General features: G+C 37.7%; 1 protein-coding gene across 3 annotated transcripts in view; it reads right to left on the bottom strand.

Annotated features, from left to right (window-relative positions):
• The window catches only part of LYN (LYN proto-oncogene, Src family tyrosine kinase), a 51,498-nt gene that overhangs the window by 16,610 nt on the left and 12,186 nt on the right, over nucleotides 1-22,702 (bottom strand). The window contains exons 1-10 of one of the 3 annotated variants that reach the window (XM_032182979.1): nucleotides 17,780-17,836; nucleotides 13,681-13,817; nucleotides 12,499-12,547; nucleotides 12,301-12,406; nucleotides 11,847-11,945; nucleotides 11,638-11,741; nucleotides 9,822-9,971; nucleotides 8,452-8,604; nucleotides 1,481-1,663; nucleotides 477-553 (exon numbers count right to left, since the gene is read on the bottom strand). In XM_032182979.1, the coding sequence (XP_032038870.1) occupies nucleotides 477-553; nucleotides 1,481-1,663; nucleotides 8,452-8,604; nucleotides 9,822-9,971; nucleotides 11,638-11,741; nucleotides 11,847-11,945; nucleotides 12,301-12,406; nucleotides 12,499-12,547; nucleotides 13,681-13,812 (1,053 nt within the window). In that variant the 5' untranslated portion in view covers nucleotides 13,813-13,817; nucleotides 17,780-17,836. Of the gene's footprint in view, nucleotides 1-476; nucleotides 554-1,480; nucleotides 1,664-8,451; nucleotides 8,605-9,821; nucleotides 9,972-11,637; nucleotides 11,742-11,846; nucleotides 11,946-12,300; nucleotides 12,407-12,498; nucleotides 12,548-13,680; nucleotides 13,818-17,779; nucleotides 17,837-22,702 lie in introns of those variants that run through there. The other 2 variants (XM_032182981.1, XM_032182980.1) reach the window with 2 other exon arrangements.

Genomic DNA, 22,702 nt, shown 5'->3' with positions numbered 1-22,702 from the left:
TTAGATTTTATTTACTTCACAGTAATTTACGCATGAATTTGAAACTAACATTACTCTGTGGAAGTTAACATAGAAGTTTGACTAATTGATCTAACCTAGGAAATTAAGACGACACCACCAATGAATGCTACTTGGAGGTATCTCATAAGCACTCACTCTACAGAACTTGTACACTTTAACCTCACTTCTGTTGGAAATGAAAACAGCCTTTCCACAAAGGAAAGTGACTGTGTACCACCGCCATCTACGTAGATCACCAGCAGTATCGAAGAGGGAGGCCTAACTTCACAAGTTCCCTTTGAAACACTTTGTTCCTCTATTCCCTCCTTTCAAGTAACCATATTTACTCAGACCAAAACATTTGAAAACTAAATTCTCCTTTAATGCAACAAAGTTTAGGATAGTTTCCCATTCTGAGTTTCAGACCTGGAGAGAAACAGAACCCCTTAATTTTGAGCATATTTCTTATAACTTACCTGAGCAGAGAAGTCAATTAGCTTTGGAAGCAATAATTTACTTCCTTCATCACTCTTCAGAAAATCCAGCAAACTTCCTGTTACAACAGAGAAAGATTAAGTCAGTGTAGCTTATTTTCAGAATAAAGTTCCCACTAGGTCCCCAATTTTCTGAGTCATGGAAGTTTTGCAGTGAATGGTTTTCATGTATTTTCAAGCCCATCTCTTTACACGACCTAATAAGAGTAACGTTCAAGTCAGCATGGCAAGTATCCAAGTTTTGCAATTTCCCTGGGTGTAGAAAACTCACATCAGAGCATACCTTAGTTCAGTGGTGCTGAATTGGATAATTACCCTAATCTACAGGCTAGTGGGAAAGTTCTCTAGGAGAATCTCACTCATTAATTCTTTCAAGGTGGTAAAGAATGAATTGCTGAATGGTAGCTAGTGTTTATGAAGTCATCAGCAGAACTGCTTGAAAACAGAACAAAACAAACAAAAACCCTACTAAGACAATCTGAGAAGGAAACCTCACTTATTTTTTGTAGTGATAATCTATTACAGTTTGTCCCTTTCTAGTAGTGCAGCAATCTTTTCAGGAACACTCATCACTCCCCTTATTAAACAAGTATTTATCAATTCAAGAGCTATATAAGACAATTTCTAAGGTTTTAATTATTGTCTTGTTATGACACCAAAGTTAAGTATTAGAACCCAAAGGAACCAGAGCTATTTTGAGGGTTATGCTCTGCACCTTAAATAATTTTAAAAAGTTACATTTAAGAAATCTGTTAAAAAAAAAAAAAAGGTTATTTCAAAAATGCAATTATGAATCAGAAAATCAAGCCCTTATGCCTCCTCTAAGCTTCCTCACTTTATATCAGAGCATACAAAAGAAAAATGTTAAAATCCCAAGTTTTCCTTTTCTGCTGCTTCCTTTTTAAAGGATGGGCACTGACTAATGAATGATTAATAAACACAAGTGTTTACTAAAACCCCACTTGCAGATCCTCTGTCATTCTCACCTTTTGCCATGAATTCTGTTATAATATAAATAGGTTCTTCTTTGGTCACTACAGCATAAAGCCTAACTAGCTTGTCATGCTGAAGTGTTTTCATGAGGTTGGCTTCCTCCAGAAAGGCTTGCACAGACATCGTTCCCGGCTTCAGAGTCTTGACGGCCACTTTTGTACTGTTATGATAATAACCTAAAAGGAGGAAATACGTTCAGTGCACTTGCAGTCACCCTGCACCACGCAGCACCCTGACTAGCAGGAACCCATAAAGCTGGTGAGGTTAGATTCCGTTAACAGCTAGGCCCCTGACAACAAGCAATCACATGTAGCACAAATATTGACGTTAAAATTCCTTTATGTTTTGCCAGTGATACACTGCAGTCAATTATAATCAATTTTCTACTTTTTATGAATGGTTTATTTGAAAAAATAAAGAAAGCAAGCTTTCATTTATAAGTAGGCCATGAGAAAATACTAAAACAGTCAAGAGGTGTTTTAACAAACATCCACATAAACTGTCTCAAAATCTAAGAGAGCCAATGGATTGCGGAGCGTCTTTAAATGGTATGGTTAGAACCATTTTATGCATGCCAGTCTCATGCTTATAATCTTTTCTTTAACCCCCAGTACTCAAAATGGAACTCTTCAGAAAAGTGCAACCAAATGAGCATTCTCGTGACCATCAGAGATATGCTGGCAGGACTGCAATCCTGCAGTGTTCAGAGCAAGATTTAAAACACGATAAATCCTTTCCACATAGCACATGCCAAGCGTAGAATGAATCATGGCTGTTTCATTTCTCTGTTTATCAAACCTTGTAATGTAATACTCTGACTATATAAAATGCAATTATCAGTATATAAAGGTTAAAATAGCATTAGATAAAATCAAGAGAATAGCAAGAACTGATCCTAAAGTTTATCTTGTAAAGTTTTTTTTTTGTTGTTTGTTTTTTAAATTTGAAAAGGAAATGAAATAGGAAAGAAAAGAAATAGAAAATAAATAGAAAAAGAGAGGGATATAAATGCAACATCTTCACTCCAGATTTACAGATAGCTCCAGTAATATCAAACTGCAGCCTTTAGTCCCCCTTACTATACACATTTCAACACTGCAAAAACACTTCTTGGAGAGGTAAAGCTGTTGTGATTCAAGAGAAATAACCTCGGTTCCACATTCAGCAACAATCCAGACAGTATTACCACAATGGATGTACCTCTAAATTGGAGCCTGCAATTTCTGTATATTACTTATTGCCTTAATACAGAAGCTCAGTGGCAAAGCAGGGAAATAATTTCCAGGTCCTAAGTAATTGCTCTAATCATTGCACGTTTTATCACCTTTTTTAAAAGAAAGATCATCATCTGAGAAAAGCCACAATAACTGTGAGCAAATATTCAATTGCATGATTACTAAATATATTTTTTCCAAGCACAGTATGATCAGAGTATAACACAGATATGCCTCTAGATGGTCTAATAAGAAGAAATGACAATAACAAGTCAAATTCTGCCATTAAAATTCAGGTATACAACTTCTATCCATGAAAAAAAAAAAAAACAAACAAACAAACAAACATGTATTAAATACATCTTTTTGCTTAAAAAGCAGAAGGCTTTTTATCTGTAGTTTGTAATATTCTACACCATACCCTGAATGAGAGCACCAGTTCCACTCCCCATTTGTTGAATACTCTGTTAAACATACTAATTAATACCTTTACTTCTGTGGGACAATTCTATCTACACTCTTAACATTGACTATATAACAGTATCTTACATTCACTAGAGATTCATCAGACTAGGTTTCTGCTTACAGAAAATTTGCATTACGAACAACAAAAACCTCACCCAATACTGCAGGAAAACAGTCTATCCTGGTCCTCTGGTGGTAACATACAAAACAAAGTAGCATGAGAGCATTAGAGACATTTGATCCTGATCTGTCTCTCACTCATTTATTTCATCAGGTTTTGGGGGAGGTGGCGGGAACGACAATACACCACCAGTGAGGAAAGGTGGTTGTGAACTCTAGGGGTTCTTCAGCAAATGTTATGATGTCTATAAAAAATGGACCCTTGTCAGCTCAGAAAAACTGGAATTTGTTTTACCTCTTTCCCCCACCCATTACACGTAAAGCCTTCACAGAGCATGAGGCCCTACCTCTTCAGCTAAGCTGGTGTCACCTAGCCACCTGAAAGAAAACTCCCATCATCTGTGAGCCAGAAATGTCAGAGTACGAATAACACATGAAGAGGAGCATTATGTTAGAATATCGAGCTAGACAGACACGGAGCAGGCAACATCCTTTCAGTATGCATCTGTACTACCAAAGCTTAATGTCTTAGTCCTCAGGTCACGTCACTTATGATTACTAAGAGGACCCCACACTTGGTTTGTCATGGTATTCCTTGGCATATGATATGAATGAACTGATGCTCACTTTGCCACCTAAACATGAACTCAAAAGGACAGATAGATAAGCAATGAAATTCTTGCTTACATCTAGGTCATCTGACATAAAATTCAGATTCTTTGCAACTAATATTCAGCTCCTGTATGTACTGTAAAAATACATCTGTGATGCTGATGAGATGTACTAGCCAGTTTTCTTGGTTCATTTTACATGTCTTCATGAAAATAATAGTATTTTTGAGGTATGGTTTACTCTGATTTTAATAACAGCTGCATAAGAAAATACACCCCAAAATGTTTATTACTTATATTCTAAATTGGGGTTTACAAAATGAGAGAATCTTTTACACCTGAGATGCAAGCAAAATGAGTCTCATTAATAAACTACACCGTAATGGCTCCATGTGGCTTGTTAACTTTTCTCTTGTCCCTACTTGAGAATTCTATTCATGGATTATTAATGTCACAGAGCATTATGGTTCACGTCATATCAATGCACACTAGGAACAAAAATGCATAAAACATAGACCCTACTCTTACGGTGCTACCCTGGTTCATCACTTCACTAAAGAAGATGCCCAAATAAACTAAACTCCATAGATGAAAACCCTTTCATACCATGGCAGGAAGCAAGTCCCTCAGCAGTTTAGGCTTTTGTTAAAAATTAGATATGATGCAAGAAATAATAGGCAAATCTGAGGAATCTGACAATTGCTTACAGAGAGCTACGCTCTTCTTACATGTATGAATAGAACCCCTCAAAAATTGTGTTTTACCCATTTCTTTTGGAGTTGAATATGGTATTTTCACAGGCAGGTTGCCAGATTTTCACATGGGCTTATTCAGGCCAAACTGTGATACAAACTCATAATAGGCAATAAGTTGAGCCTACCAAAAGCATTTCTGAACAGATCTCCAGGACTGAAGATGGTCAGCTTTGTGAACGAGTCTACAAGAGGCAGCTTTCTCCTTCCTCTGCCTTCACACTAATTCCCTATAAGGTTATACTGGAAACAACCTGAGCTAATCAAGTGTGATACTGTTAGAAGTCAGACAATGTCTCAGGCTATTGCAGCTGCAGGAGGTACAGTATTTCCAGGATGCTGTCTGGAAAGAGTCAGAATGATGGCAGCTTCTCTACATCCTATGGCACATCAGCACATCACTCTTCCTTCACCATCTACACCATAGAACAGTTTGGGTTGGAAGGGCCCTTAAAATTCACCTAGTTCCAACCCCTGCCATGGGTTCCCACCCACCAGACCAGGTTGCCAAAGCCCCATCCAGCCTGGTATTGAACACCTCCAGGGATGGAGCATCCACAGCTTCTCTGGGGAGCCTGTGCCTCACCACCCTCTGAGTAAACAATTAGTTATGTCTAGTATAAATCTCCCCTCTTTTAGTTTAAAACTATTACCCCTTGTCCTATCACTACAGGCCCTGGTAGGAAGTCTTTCTCCATCTTTCTTATAAGCCCCCTCTAAGTATTGGAAGGCCACAATAAAGCCTTCCTTGGGCCTTCTCCAGGCTAAACAATACCAACTCTCTCAGTCAGTCTTCACAGGAAAGGTGTGCCAACCATTTGCAGGCCCTCTTATGGACCTGCTCTAACAGGTCCATGTCCTTCTCGTGCTGGGGACCCCAGAGCTGTGTGCAGGACTTGAGTAGGCACAAAGGAGTAGGCATGCAGGTGTTCTGAGTGATGGCATTGGTCTTCCCAAGAAACTGTCACATGTGAAGATGTCTGAACAACTGCCTGACAATGGGAAGTGGCAAATAAATTCCTTATTTGTCTTTGCTTGCATAGCAGCTTTTGCTTTACCTTGTAAACTGTCCATATCTCAGACCATGAGTTCTCGCACATTTACCTTTCTGATTCTTTCCTGCATCCTCCCCGGGGGCAATAGACTGAGTGGTCTAAAACATACATGTGTTATCAGCATTATTCTCATCCTAAATCCAAAATACAGCTCCATACCAGCTACTAGGAAGAAAGTTATCTCTATTCCAGCTGAAACCAAGACAATCTTCTCTAACATATGCTAGCTTTCTCCAAAACCCAAAAGTACACGTGCAGGAGCAGGATGTCAGCTTGCAAGCTCAAAAAATACTTATTGTTGAACTAAAAAGACTATAAGAGAATTCTGGCAAATCTTCACATTGCAGTAACAATATTGTCTCTATCTTCCCATATACTACAGAGTGGTTAAGGTTGGGAAGGACCTCTGGAGACCATCTGCCTAACCCCCTGCTCAAGCAGGGGCACCCAGAGCAGGCTGCTCAGCACCATGTCCAGGTGGCTTCTGAAGATCTCCAAGGAGGAGACTTCACAGCCTCTCTGGACATCCTGTGCTTGGTCAACTATCATAGTAAAGAATTGCTTCCTGATGTTCACATGGAACCTCTTGTATTTCATTCTGTGCCCACTGCTTCTTGTCCTGGCACTGGGCACCACTGAAATGAGACTTGCTCTATTCTCTTTCTACCTTCCCTTCAGGTATTTCTAGATGCTGATAAGACTGAAACCGTGCCTTCTCTTCTCTGGGTGAAAGGGTCCCAGCCCTCTCAGCCCTTCCTCAGAGGAAGAGATGTTCAGGTCCCTTCAACTTCTTCAGGGCCCTTTGTTGGTCTCTCTCCATATCTCTCTTGTTCTGGGAAGCCCAGAACTGGACAAAGTTCTTCTGAACCAAACACTGTTCCCTCTGAAATCAAAATCCTTTAGCAAGCAGAAGTGTATTTGGTATTGAAGCTATGGAATAGTATTTCTCATTCATACTATGACCTAAACATAATTTTGCTCCAGATGAGGTAAGTAATCAGCAGAGTCTAACAAGTAGCTTATTTCTCAGTATCTCTGTTTAACTCATGATGCCTCTGGTTAGTCATCATTACAATCAACACTGTTTGTTTATATCCTGCACAGGTGACCTGATAAGTGTTTTTCAGCCTGAACCTCCTTGGCTCTAAGATTAACCACGCCCCTGATTTGAAAGGATCTGTACTGAGCAAATCAGCTTCTCTCGCTTCAGAAATGAAGCAGAGAAGAGGAAACACAGTGATCACTTCACAGTACATTAATTTTTCTCACAGTGCGACAATTCAGATAAAAGGGTTAGGCCCAATTTAGATGTCAAAATAACGACACAAATAAGAGGAAGCATCTTGAACCAGAAACACCCTTTTAAAGTTTTATGCCTTTGTGTGTGCATGCAGAAGTAGTCACTTCCCATAATGATCTACATTTTCAAGCAGGTGATAACATTCTGCCATGAAGTCTTCCACAGCATTTCAATGTCAGTTAATTATTTCTTGGCCTGGTTTATCAGGAAGAGAAAAACTGTACAATGGCTGACACCTGTCTCAACTGGCAAGTAAATTGTCATTTATGTATAACACAGCCAAAGGCTTTCTTAAGCCTTTTGTTGTGAAGGCAGATGAAAGGCTGAATTTGTCTATGTTGCATCATGGAGATGTGTCGCTGACATTTTTGCATAATTTGTATCAGCAGATTGTACCTATTAGAAAACATCTCTTTAAAACAACGAAATATCAAGTGTGTTCCTGTTAGACTGCTGCACTCCTGTGGGTCATTAGAGCACCCTTAGCATCTGCTAATAAGCTTAGGGATATGCTTCTAAGTTTCTTAGAAATGCCCCGCCTGTAGAATCATAATAATACCAATAATAAAAAAATGTTGTAATAGTATTAAAATGATTTTATTGCTATCTAAATATAACCTCCAAAAAGGAGACTCAGGGAAGGGTTAGACAATGATTTGACCTGAAGAAACATCATAGTGAAGACTTTGGAAGGAAGGTATAGTTTATCTCAATTAAGTCAAGTAAGATGGTAACTGTTAACATGTGTGTAACCAATGAATTACACACAGAACACATAATATGCTTCCCAAAAGAATACTCAGACCCCTGAATAGGCAGCACTTCAAAAGCAAGAGAATTAAAACATTTTTGCAGAACACGATTAGACAGTGGTCGTAGCCAGGGGAAGCCACTGAGGCTGAGAAAATAAAAATGTTTTTAAACAAGCAAGGTAAATTATGATTATAATAATTAACTCTATCAGTTTTAGCTGGTTATATATTAAAATTTACTACTTGTAAGTCTTACAACGCTTTCATTATTGGGGACCTGCATGATAGTTCAAGGTTAGGGGTGATCAGTCTCTTATCTTCTACCTACATCAGCCACCTGCTTCCTGAGTAGCAAGCTCCAACAATAATCTTGTATTAAATATCTCCTTTTTTTCACCAGGTTATGGTAGTCCCATCCATTATATTTCAGTCTCTTCTTTTCCAACAGATGTTAGAAACTTTACACATAATTTGCTATAAGACAATTTGTTCCATGTCTGTGTCAGGTGCCTTATCTTTCACAGATCCTCTCTCCTATTATTTTTCCTCATGAGAAGGTATATTCTGAGCCTGACTGTTCTGTTTTTACAAGTATATCAGACAAGGCTTCTGTCCACCATTATTCTGAGTGATTCTTAAACTGTACTTCTTTCATGAGATTTTAATATTATTTTCAAAGAAATAAATAAACTTACCCATCCAGACTTCTCCAAACTGACCAGCTCCAAGTTTCTTCACTAATTTAATTGATTCCCGTGGAATTTCCCATGCATCTTTATCCCATGGTTTTTGTGGCTTAGGACAAATACAAGCTTTTTCCAACCTTCTACACAAGCCATCTGATTGCTCTGTTTTTTCAAAGGAAAAACAAAATATAAAATCCATTGCAATCCATTGAGTCAAAGACCATTTGATTTAGGTGTGCATTAACCAGCTCAAAATAATTTTCAGACAAGTCAGTGCCTATGAAAATGTAATCTTTTTAGTGCTTTCACACAACTTTAAGTGTTTCTACAGTTTGAAATTCAGGGACAGATTTAATAGAGAAGTGCCACACACATCTGGTTACCATCAGGTTATTTTGTTTTAGTACAGTTTGTACCAAATAACTATAAGATCTGATTGCTAACAGAAAGTATGAAGATGCACATTGGTGTCAGGCTTGAAATCTTTATTCTGAATCTGTCCTTAAGTTTTCTTATGCTATGTCGTTTTAGATGTGTGCACACATAAGAATGCAAGCATAAGTAGGTCACAATTATTTCTTCTCCAGTCTCTTACCACCTATAACTTTAATACAAATATAAAATAATTCTCAGGTTTATAAGCTGTGCAGAAGAATTACCACGCATATCTAGCAACTCAGAGAAATGTCATGGACAAGTCTTCGGCGTGGCTTTGAAAAATGAATGTGATTTCCTGTCTCACATCTTTCTTATTTTATGTCTTCACAGTGACAAGACAAACAATATATATTTTGGAGTCACCCACCATGAGGTTATACAGAACAAAAGGTCACTTTTATAGCTAAAATATAGGTGGAAACTTGTTCCTATCCCCCTCCTTTTGTTAATAATAAATGCGTACATTCTCTGTAGGTGTAATTTTCTTTTACAGCCTTCAGAACTCCACTGATGAAATAAATAAATAAATCTGTAGGGAAAAAAAACTTCAACTCTCAACATCAAATATAAGAAGACAGTTAGAAGTCTATACCTATCTCCACTAATCGTGATTACAAATTTAATCTCAAATACAGAATTTGTTTCCAATGCAGTCAATTCTTACTATAGTTTCACATCATCATCACTATGGTGAGATGTTTCAGAAAACTATTCTTTATTTTACAATGGTATGCAACAGAGCAAGGAGTATTAGGTCTGATTGTATAACAACCTTACTTGGGTTCCAACAAGTTTTACTTTATCTTCAATAACATGCACGTCTGAGTTATTTAGAAAAAAAAGATGAAAAGGTCTGAAACAAAACAAGAAAGCATTTATTTTCCTTCACAGGAAATAACGACTGTATTCTATTAAGTAATCCACTAATGGTTTTAACTTACTTTGATAATGTTTGATCATATCATTGATGCTGGGAAAAGTTATTCTTGGAGAGATATAAAACCCTCCATTGTCTAGACTCCTAATTTTGTAGTGCTTAATGACATCACCATGTTGCGGATCATAGTCTCTTATGGACAAGGAATAGCTGCCTGTGGATAAAGAAAGAAAGAATATTAACAGATAACAAGTCTGTACTGTCCACACGCACAGCTGAGCTCAACAAAGTTACCTTGTCTACTTTTTTTTTTTCCCACTCTTCTATTTCCTCAAATAACATTTTGCAATCAACATGAGGAAGTTAGCCAATAGCTGGTTCTGAACCAGTTACCAAAACGCTTACAGTCAGACTTTCTTTTTCAATCTTATTCAGTAAACTTTGGAGTTCCATAATTCAGACAGCTCCATGATTAACACACACTTCCGCATAAAGTCCCACTTTTTGAGTGGAACCACCTGGGAAAGGAACTCCATAGTTGTCACACTAATGAGACAGGAGCTAAAATTTGGAGATCAGCATCTTGGAAAAGGAACACACTGGGGGCCATGGGCCAACTAGCAAAAGGATTGTTTGGAAATGGCTTGAGGCATTGAGGAGAGAAAGAAGACCTCTTAATACTTGGGATCCTAACCTCAGCTAGGATTTAAGATGGAGCAGTATAATATCTGTCCTAAACTACAAAATTCTTGATTTCTTCCACTTACACAATTCTTGTCATCCATTTTGAAAGGACAAGAAACCACCTCAATTCCTTCTCTCGCTCCACATGCAGATCCAGTGACAGAAGAAGCCAGAAAGAAATATTTTATGGGTACTTTGCATTAGTCCCATCAGTCTCTGCTGAATTTAGACCTCTCTCTTCATTTGAGACTACAGAAAGAGTGATGTGGGCTCATTACAAAGAGCTACCTAGTCAAGAATTATTGAATTATGTTGGAAAAGACTTTTCAGATCATAAAGTCCAGCTGTTAACCTGACTTACAGAGTCCCATCACTAAACCAAGTCCCTTAATGCCATGTCCACACACCTCTTATTTACCTCCAGGAGTGGGGGACTGTTCTACTTCCCTGGGCAGCCCATTCCAGTGCTTGATCTGCAATGTTAGGGCCAAAAAATTACCCATGTGGAGAGGAAAGACATATGATCAATTGAAGGGATTAGCGTGTCTTCCTCTGGAGGGTCCAGTGTTAGAGTATCCAACTGAAGCATCCAACTAGGACACTGTTAGAATCAAGATATTGGAGGAGAACCATCTTATGTTCTCTGTCTCAGCTGAAAAGTCTGGAGCTTTTATTAAGTATTTCAGTACAAAGAGCTGTGTAGAAATATTTATCAAAAAGGTTTTTTGCTTATTTATTTTAAAACATACTACAAGGCAGAAGAGTAAAGTCTCATTATGCACTAACTATATTTTAAAACTTGTAGTGATGAATACAGACCCAATAATGAAAGGCTTTATTGTAAAATGCAGCTTAGGATATTTACAACTAAAATTGTCCTTTAATAAAAGAATCACAAACATTAGGAAGGAAAAGGATCTTTTCATTCACTCCTGCCTTTTCTCAGTGTAATAAGTCATATATATACAAAACCACCACTGCCACCATGTCCCATCTCAATTCAGTAATTTGTAACTCTCCTATCTTTCTCTGGTGATTTTCTCATCCTTCTCATTCCTAAGTAACTACAGTAAATTCAAACAAGACACACTGGAGTAACTCATTACCAAGTGCCACTTGATGCATTTTTTTGTGAAGCCAGATCATGTATTTTTAACTCTTCTATCAATTCCAAAATCACCCATCCCAAAGCCTACCTTTTAATGTTTCACTTTCTCTGATAAGGAATGCTCCAGGAGCATTTCCAGGAGCCAGGAGTTGCCTTTCAGCATCTTTTCGGGTTATGTCCTTGAAGAACCACCTGGAAAGTATGTCAAAGAGTTAGAACCTCTTCCCTTCACCCACAAAGGATGCAACACCAGGGTGGAAAAAAAATTTGCCCCTACTGAGAGGATAGAGAACTTACTCTTCTGTTTCCAAGGTGTTTACTTTTGCTACATAGTTGCTGGGAATGAAACCTTCTTTTTTAGTTATGAGAGATTTAGCTTTCCACCATTCTCCCAGCCTAGAAAACAAACAAACAAAAAAGATAGTATTCAAAGAAAAGCAAAGTCATAAAGGGTTGTTAAGGTTCCACTGTGCTGAGAGCTTTGCCTGTGCCAGAAAGCACAAAATCACCATTTCTCTGTACTCAAGCTCCTCTTAGAAGCCATTGGTTCCATCAGATCAAAGTTTGGTCATTGTCACCAAGGACAGCTGTCAGGTCCTATCAAAACTACACATACTTTTATATTTTGACTTATAAGGGATCTCCCTTAACATTCATAATCTCATGTTATGAGTAGGATATAAAAAAATTTAAAAGGGATTTAGATAAGCCCGAAGAAAAACTACCATATAATCAGTACTGTCATACTTACTCCTCAATAACTTTTAGTTTTTCTCCTTTTTTGAATGACAAGTCATCTTCATGAAGGCCATCATAAGGATAAAGAGCTACAACAATGACTCCATGCTCTTCCGTATCTACAAAGGTAGAAGGCCAAAGGAATGGTCTCATTATCTCACAGGCTGACAAAGAATAGCAAACAGGCAGTAACATTTGTAGGAAAACATACCTTCATTGGCAAATATCTGTCCTGGTAAAAGGTGTGCCTCTGTATTTGCCTACAATGAAATATGCCTTTAATTAAGCAGTTTTACATTTATGTGACAAGTCTACATTACAATCATACATTATTCAGTTACTTTAGTATTATCCTCTATGTCTTAGATTAAAAGGAAGCATTTTGCAATCATTTCTGACCATTCTTCAAAAGCAAATTAGAGTGGAAAAGTATAGCAAGTCCCAACTAGATTTCAAATTGAACTGCTCAGACCTCATGAAAGTGCAAAACAAAGCTGTGGGGAAGTTAACATTTTGTGACTTCTGCTAAACAGGCTTAATGCAAGGGAACTTAACAGGACAGTTAGTATCACTTTGCCAGTATGAGGAGCTATCATGATAAAGAACTACAAGCACATCTACACTTCTTAGGTTCTGAAAGACAAAAATTGTAATTAAGAATAAGTGCAAATGGCAATTGTGATTCATGTACATTGATCCAGAGTCCACTGTGTCAGCTGGTGACATGCACAAGAAGGGTGTTAGTCACACACACAGAGAATTAGGTCCCTGAATAAGGACAATTAGGAAATACCATTTCCTCAGCACAGTAGAGAGGGTGGGGGAAAGAGGAACTAGCAAATCTGAGAAACATCAAACTCCCTTAACACCCAATGGGATTCCCCTTCCCAGCACCCTTCCTTTAGCTAGTTCCTCTTACACCACAGTTCTGCCCACTTTAGAACTGCATCCATTTTGCTCCCCCTCAGTTCTTACATACACAGCTTGTGCAAGGTAAAATTCAGTGAATAAAAGGAAAGTTGACTAGGAATGGTAGAGGTAGAGAAATAAACAACTTCTGGATCCCACAATTATTAATATACAACACCGATAAAACACAACTACAAAAAAAAAGTTTCTAAAGTTACCTAACATTACGCTACAGACACAGTTGTATCTAGATCAAAGGTCTCCAAGGATTAATGTTTTCATGCAGAAATTATGATATGTGACGAAGTAATTTATCTTTTTTTTTTAAAGTGTTAATTCTTTGAGGGTGAACTGCACAAAGCCAAATTGTAGACTAATGATCAATTTGGATCTCTTCATGCATATGTTTTGGATTGAAATTTAAGCTATGCCAGTCATGCTTTGATCTTGCTACTGGAATTCTCCCCTGAGACTATCTACTTACTGGCCTTTGCTGTTTATTGGACGTTGGATCCCTCACATAAATAGTTCGTTCAGTTTTACGTACTGGTTGATTCTTCAAATCTAGCCCATCTCCATGCAGATTGTCTTTCCTTTTTGATTTTATACATCCCATATTTCCTGTTGGAATAAAAAATGTATTAAACAAAAACATTATGCCATAAGCCAAGCAGTTTCCCATCCAGTCACCTGGTTTATGTAGCAAAAATTTACTTCCTTTCCATACACAACAGTTTACTGGGAGAACAACTTAATGTTAGGAACACATGCTGAAAGTTTTATTTCTGATGCAAAGGAAATAAACGATTTCTTGTGTCAGTCCACAGTTGAAGTAAATATATCAAAATATTCATTTCCCATTCTAACACTTTTATATTTATCATATTTTCTCCCCAAACACCCCCCAGACCCTTTCAGTTTTTCTGATTCTTCTGTGAACTTCCAAATAAATGTAAGAGCAAATGTAATTACTGTAGTGAAAACTTGTTTCGGTGTTTTAGAGAGAAGGATGCTTCATAAAATGTAGGAAATATTGCAGAGTCTCTAGTGTAGCAGATCTTCAGGAAAAATATTAAATAAAAAAAAAATCCATTCCAAATGATGAGAACCACACCTGAAGTTAGCAATTCCTGTATCTTCCCACTTTATTTTGTGTATGCCAGTCTAACAGGGAGCTCAGTGTGATTCAAATCTCAGCTGAGCACAGATGATTTGTGCAGTCCCAGCTCCCTGGCAGATATGCTGCTGCTGTGCCTTTCAGCAGTGAATTTCCTTGTTCAGATGAGCCTGTTGATAAGGTCTGAAATTGACCATAGGTGTGTCGGTGATGATAAACCACCACACAAGTATTTATCCTCCAATATAATTTAGAAGAATAATCCTCCTCTCAGGCTGTGCATCCATGCTAAATCGGATGAGATACAGCTGCTAGCATGTATACGACTGGAACCTGACTGCTAATCCCATGATGTAATTACCCTGTACTTCTCCAAGCACATATACAATGTTATCTCCACGCTCCTCCCTCAGAGGATAGTAATTATACTTACTCTTGAAAGAATCCACTATGAATGCTTTACAAACCTCTTTTTCCTTCATCTCTCCCTCCTTTCAGGTCAGTGCTCTAATGCTAGGTTTACAGACATATTTTCTCTTGCAGGCATACACTCTCACTCCCCCTGCCCTAATTAATCTTTAAAGCCAGTTCTTTGAAGAACAATGTAAAACTTAAAAAAGGGCTCAGTGCATATGCAGGCTCAAGCAAACCAGCAGTAAATGAAACACACCTGGAGAAGCTAAAGCAGATTGCTATGCCCTACACATCTCACTTTTACCTCCATTGTTGTGAAGAAAAGGTTATCACAGATAACAGTTATAGTAGAGGTGCCTACTTGTAGACTGTTTCAGCAGAATGGGACCTTAAGCACCCTATCCCTGTAGGCAGAATTAGCTGTATTGGTCTGGGTCTATATTAAGACTTGTACTTTTGTAACAATACTGGCAATAGTCATGACACTAACTGACATTGCTATAATAAAACAAAGCCCAGATGCAGCACTCCCACGTGGCACCTTCCCACATCACCTTCATTTTGATCTCCCCTCCCACTGTTGAGGAAGCACCACATAATGACAGATGCACTGTCCTGTTCGTGGGCTGAATGTTTTCTTCTAAAAATAAGAGGAAGGCATTTGCTGTCCCTTCCAATTCTGCAAATTATGTTACCTATTGTCAACAAATTTTGGCTGTCCATATAATTTCAACAGGGATCTAGTGAACTATGATACTGGTTTACAAGAAGCATGAGAACTCATTGCTCCCCTTCTTTTCTCTTGAAGTAAAAGGAACCACACAGAAAATCAATAGGCACTGACCAGGCACCACCACCCCACACATGCAGAGCATACGGTTTCCTCTTCCTGTCTGTCAGCACTTCAATCTTCCTCTACTTGCTTGAAGGCCCTGCAGGGCACCTTCAGCCACAAGCTGCCCTTAGAAGCCAAAATCTTTAATGCTTAATATTGGATTGTGAAAATGCCCATTGGGAGATTTTCCAAATGTTCAGTCCTATGTGGGTTATGTGCTAGTCATTTTGAGAAAAATGGGAAGGATTTTAATCATTTATTTTTAATAGTTGTGTATATATGGATGACTTGTTTCATAGTAAGGGTTCATAGGAAATTTTTGTACACCCATAGGCATGCTTCTGTTTGCATGCTCTCACCAGACAACTGGAAGTCCAGTGTTTAATTACTTGCTGTATCTGCAAGATCAGGTGTTTAGCCATCTAAGTGCTAACCTTTTTTGCTCTTAAATAATTCTGCTTCTACAGAACAAACAGCTAAAGTTGAGGACATAAGGTAATTTGATCTAAATTGCCTTTGCCTATTGCTGTAAGAAAGCTGAAGATATCTTTAGGGACTGCAGCTCACACAATGCCAATGTAAACTCATAGAAAAGCATTTTCACTCTGACTTTTCTGCAGCTTAAAGCACATGAACAGTAAACCCATTGTGAGGTTCTGCTGGCAAGCTCAAGGTTAGCATTTGTTTGTGACAATGACAACAAGAGATCAGTAATACCAATGTGCAGGTGCCACGTAATCCCACAGAAGTATAGTCAATGTCAAGTGAAATTGCACAAATACAGCATGTGAAATAATACATGTGATGCACCAAAGAGAAGATCCTGAGCCTCATCAGGTAGAACTGTGTTTTTTTTTTTTCCCCAAGGAGATGAAAACCCTTAGTCCTCACAGAATTTGGCTAACTAAAATGCTAATGTAGATACATCCTGAGACTTTTAGCTTCCTTACAAAGCAGGCCTCTCATTCATGCAAAAGAAACGTACAAGAAAATGCAATGGCATAAAACAATGTTTAGTACTTAACATATATATATATCATACACTTAACTGCATTGATATAATATATAACTTTCTGACATGCTATTTCTTGACAAGGATAAGCAGACTGTGGAGAAAATGTATAAAGAAGTTGAAAAAGTATTTCAAGCACTAGAAACCGGATCAATGAGCACATGTTCTTTTGATACTGTGAAATGAAAGATTCTTGAACTCTTCAAAGGCCACGAGATCTTATATTTCTACACATGCTAGCACTTTGTAAAGCTGCATGTGCTGGGCTCCAGACTTCACATGTAAAACTCCACAAGCTCAGTCCTACAGCCAAAGAGAACTTAACTATCTTGGTTTCAAAAGCTTCTGCTCAATGACTGACTGCAGCAGTCACTGCAGTATATACACTGAAGGGTATGTACTCAGCTTGTTTCATCAGCAATGCCAGATGCAATGCCAGTACCACAATATTACACATTTTTACTGAAATCTGATCAAGTTCTTTCCCAGGGTTTTGGGAGTGGTATTAAGGATTTGTAGAGCTAGTATAAACAGCAGGCACGGATGGGAGAGTTCCCATCAACACACATTAAATAATGGATTTCAAAACACAAAATGCTATGTAATTACCAGAGCTAATCACAAAAATTCAATCCTAGCACATTACACATTCAAAAAAAAAATATTTGAAATATAAAACGTGTATGTAGTATACATCTTTCTTAGTCTATAGGGTACTCATAAGGAAAATCTGAAGGGGGAAAGTTCAGTCATGCATGAATAAAATATTTTACTTAGTGTAAAATGTTTATTTGCATAGCTCTCTCTTCCTGTATCGCAATGAACATCAAGGAAGTGTTTTGAGCAGATATAAAAAGAAAGAGAGTATGGTAAGTAAGAAAACAATACAGCATCATTACAAATGACACTATGTTATTGTTCTTCAGAGATAAAAATAATTATGACACCAAAGGAAATGCTATCAGTCTCCACTCAGACATTTCCCATCCAATACTTTTTCAATACAGAAAATGCTACATCTCATCCATGCTTTTCACTTATTGTCCTGTCCCTACTTCTAGACATAAAAGTCTTTATAAAAGTTAGCAGCTATGTTATATACATATGTAAAAAAAAAAAAAAAAAAAAAAAAAAAAGATTAATAAGTACTCTCCTAACAAAAAGCATCATATCATGTAACATTGCTGAAAGATAAAGACACATACTTGAATTAATATCTGCAGCATGGTGATAGCGATCCAAGTTCAGGCATCCTTCTAAAATCCACAGAACTATCCTTACAAACACAGCCGGGTTGTTTCACAGACTCTGTCTGGAGAGACATTTGTCTTGAATTTTTCCCACTGAATCCCCTATTATCTTCCCCTATTTCATCTTGCTACAGCAGTACTTGGGTCTTTATTCCAGAATAGATTGCTAGGGTATCAGAAACTAGCACAACGTTTCTTCAAGGTTAAAAGCTGCTGCCTATCCCAGAAGCATGGTTGTGTTATCTGCTTTCTGCTGCTTCAGGCAGTCAGAGATCGTGTGACCATTGCCTGTCCATCCACCATTTTTAGCATTTGAGGTTTCATTTCCTCCCAGTGTTTATCTTCTGTATCATCTAAGAAGCTGATCTTGTTTTTCATTTTGTTCATGATCACAACTATTGGTATCCTTGTGATTCTATTGCATACAATATTTACAGTGCAAATTAGAAACCATTTCCTAAAAATCAACCTGATACATCTCGGTGTATCTCGAGTTAAGTAAATGATTTTTCCAATCCTCACAGATTTTTCAGTTATTTAGAGCAGCTTTATTTTAATCTTTACAGATAGTTTTTCATAAAACACCTAAAATAGATTATACTTTGGTGATTTTTTTCCAATAAAAAAGTATTTTAAGGAATTTGATCTACAACATTGACCATACAATTTTATTCAATAGGTGTCTGTTTTTCAAAAGAACAGTAATCATGTATATAAACACCAATTCTGTGGGTGGCTTAGTCCTTTAACAGATATATACATTTGTATTTTAACAGATACAAAGATGAAATGAATTTATATTCAATTATAAGGTTTATCAGCAGTCAACTCTTCATTTAAGTCACTGAACTGTATTACACATATATAGAGCACGCATATATGTGTACATGTGTGCATAGAGACAAGTGTTCCTACACAGTACAAATAAGACAGAAGTACATTAAGGAGGAAAAAAAAAAATCAAGACCCCCAAGTTATTCGAGTTCTTTAGCACTGCTTTCTATATTTAAGTTCCCAAGTCAAATAACAGGAAGCAATTATTTTCATGTATATACAACACTGCTTTTAAAGCTGAAGCTTTAAAGCAGCTTGGAGAAAAGAGAGGTAATCATTTCAGTTTTTAACACATCTTTCAAAAATTGAAAATAATTTATTTTCCCTCCTCTCTTCTTCTGTAGCTTAATACTGTTTTGTCTTAGTGTGGCCTTTAATGTCTGCTATTTTGCTGCTACTTCACAAGTTATGAGGCCTGAAGGAAAGACTGATGCCTTCGTTAGATCTCCCGAATAATAAAGATTGTGAGACTTCTTTGCATTATCTTCAAGGTCAAGGCAGAAGAGTCTTGAAAAACAAACATACAAAAACAGAGTTTGAAAAACAAACAAACTTGGATGTAAAACTGCTGGGGAGGAAGAATTGTAAGTTGACCCTGTCCAAGGACACAAACACCTGCTTTCTCAGTACCCTCACCCAACTTTATCCGTAACTTCATTTGACAGCTTCATTTTCACATTCTAAGTGGAAAAAAAAAAAAAAAAAAAAGAAAAAAAAAAAGTGTGGAGGGAAGGAATCTTCAAATTTAAGGAATTCATTTATCTTAAACTTTGTTGCTGACTTCCTTTCTGCGTTGACCTGCTACCACATCAGTTGTGGTACCTGTGCTGCAATGATCTTCTTTACCTCTGTTATTGGGACTATGGGGAGGAACATCTCTGAGGGACCTGGGAAAACCACATGCATTTCTGACCCATTGTCACACGGTGCAAAATGGCAAAGCAACCTCCAAGGCATGCAGAGGAGTTTATTTTGAGATGGTAGAGCTCAGCAAAGGTGTACTGGCCTGTACATATTTCCATAGTGCCACTTAAGACGCGTTACTAGGCTAGAGTGAGAATAACAGTGACAAAAATAAATTAGCTGTGGTCAGGGGTGATAAAGAATTGAACTGTAGAGCAACTGAACTGAAGTGGATTCCTTATTCCTTTCCTGACCCTTTGTGCTGTCTCAAAAATGATCAGTTTTGGTTCAGCTTTGTTTTTATACCTTTTTATACCTGCAATTCATCATTTCATATATACATATATATTTAAATCTTACTGTAAGTCCTGACTGCCTGGTAACTTTCATTAAAGCAGACTTGCATGTACAGAAATCCTGGGTCAGCTTTCATCTTGGGCTTGTTTCACTTCCTACGTCTTGTTTTTGCATTAGGGACCAGCTACAGAGACTTAAGGAGTTTGTTCTTCCCTCACCCTTCTGCTGAAATAGTCATGTATGTCTCAGTTGCTCCTCAACTCATGTATTTTAAACTGTTTTTAATTCAGCTTATTTCTATTGGACCACGTTACATCATCTGCATGCCTCCCAGATTGAATCAATCCCTTAGATGATACAGGGACAAAAAACCACCATGTGCTCTCTGAAATGCTTATAAAGAAGGAGCATGAATAGCCTCAAGCTACCCGGTGTTTAACTATGACAGCCTTGCCCAGTAGACTTTTTGTTCCTGTGAGACACTATAGTCCAGCTGGCAGAATTTCTAGAACAGGAGAAAATTTTGGCAGTTCTTAACCTACTTCAACCTTTTTCTGGCAAAAGGTGAGACAAGGACAAAATAATATTTTGACATACATATATATAAACAAGCAAAGACAACAAACAATTTAATCTCCAATGTAACCTTCAAAAAACAAATATTACTATAGCGTATGAAACACACTGTGACAACTCATCAAACATTTAAGTCAAACCCTCAAATTTTCCAAGGGTGCACTTTTATAAGAGCACGACAACACAGCTATCTGGTTTATCACCATGACCAGAACACAGGACCAAGAATTACTCTGTGGGAAAGGCAGATCTGTTCTGAGCAGCACGATCACATCATATAATCTCAGTAACAAGTCTATTGAGCTCTGGTTATACAGAGCTTTGAGGGGTGGAACAAAATATTACTGCTGAAAGGATTCAGATCCTCACTACAACTGGTTTTGAACCTGTCTCATAATTCCCAGTATTAAACAGTTTTGGGGGCCAATAATGGCATTTAGCCTAAATAGTTCTTCATCTTCTCAGGCAATTAAGAAGAAGTCACATCTCTCAGCCTCTTTTCTAGGTTTTAAAGACCAAGCCCTCTCGGTCTTCTCCATGTGCAGTGGTCATCCCAGCAGCCCTTCCCTACATCTGTTTCAGTTTGATCTCATCCCTCTTAAGGATAGGAGGCTGGACTTGATCACGCGCTCCAAGATGACTTTCAGCAATGCCTTACAACAAATAGCACTGCTATTTCTTCCAAAGACAGAAATATGATCCCCAATAAATTTCAGCAATGAATTTATTGTTTTCAAACTTTCATTACGCTGGCTCTTTATAATCATCTTGTGATCAGTCAAGACATCCAGGGTTGTCTCATTTTTCATCATGACAAACTCTCATCATAGCAGACTGTCATCTCTCCAGCGGCACAACCTTGCACCTTGGTATTAAATTTTTCCACATTATTTTGCCAGACCATTCTTTCTGCACAGTATTCTCAGCTGCCTGTGTGCTTCTAATGCCTCCGAATACCACAAGGGTACTCTGACTTTCTCATCGCTAATAAAAGTGTTTTTTAAAAAGTGTCAGTGTAACACTGATGTATCATTAGGCAAGAGAGACTGGTATTACCAAGAGTTTCGGGAAGTGCAGCAGACAGGCACCACTACCCCAGTCAGCTTCTTTCTCAATTCCTTTCAAACCAATTACGTGAGCAAGACAAATTCTACTTTGCCCACGCCATCTCATACTATTTTTTTACCATTTTCCAGTATCAGTTACAGAAAATATCACCCCACACTCTATCACCTTCATACTCTTCAACAATTACATTCCCATTACAGGTCATGTTTCTATTTCCTCTGCAATGTTTGTTTTTTCAGTCCTGCACCAGTATTTCTGCTCCTCCTCTTCAGAGCCCAGATTCCCAACATTAGCACACAAATATTTGCCTTTCCACACCAATCTGGGCTGACAGAATCCTTTCTTGATCTCGTTAGCATTTTTGACACTGATTCTTCTACCCTTTGGTGTCCTTTTTTCTTTCCCATATTTACCTGCAAAGTGAAATCAGGTGAAAGGCTAGGTAAAATTTATAGTGTAAGTCTACTTCCTAATTCAAAGATTTTTAAAAATCAAAATTCAAGTTAGAATGGAGAAAAAAAAAAAAAAAAGCGTGCTGTTATCTGACTATAGTGGAAGTGTACTGTGTATTACAACACACAGAAAAAAAAAAATCCCCCAGACAGCTGATATAAGAACAGGAAGCCTTGGCACGATAAAATACCTGCAGCTGCTCTATTGATGTGTTTCACTGCAGACACAGGAGAAACTTGTCCTGTCCCCCTCCCCCTTTTTCTTCTTCTTTTTTTTTTTAATTTAATTTGTTTTATTTTTAACTTACAAATCCAGGCATTTTAGTTATGTAGTAACTAATATCAATTAACACATTGCTATGTTAAATGGAAAATCAGTGACTTAAATTATCACACCTCAAACTTCCAAGTAGGAAATGGTCAAATACAGCTATGTAGAAATTATGTGTGGTCAGAAGAGCTTTGAGGATTATGTATTTCCCTCCACAACAGCCTTTATAGAGTGCTTTGGTAAAACTAACTGTGTTAGTTCAGGTAGTTTCCTATATTCAAATCCACAGTCCAACATTCGTAGCCATTAAGCCATCAGCGTAAATGATAACCCAAAAGGTTCTATTCCTATAACATGAATAGGGGGAGAGGGTGAAGAGGTGGGGACCAAGCAAAGACCAAGAAAGATGTTTTCTATTTCTATAATTCCTTTTTTTTTTTTTTTAATAAATAAATTTCCTAGAAGCTTGGTTTCACA

Source organism: Aythya fuligula, chromosome 2 (assembly GCF_009819795.1).
Source record: "Aythya fuligula isolate bAytFul2 chromosome 2, bAytFul2.pri, whole genome shotgun sequence".
NCBI classification, from domain to species: Eukaryota; Metazoa; Chordata; class Aves; order Anseriformes; family Anatidae; genus Aythya; species Aythya fuligula.
This window is presented reverse-complemented; position numbering and strand designations above follow the sequence as displayed.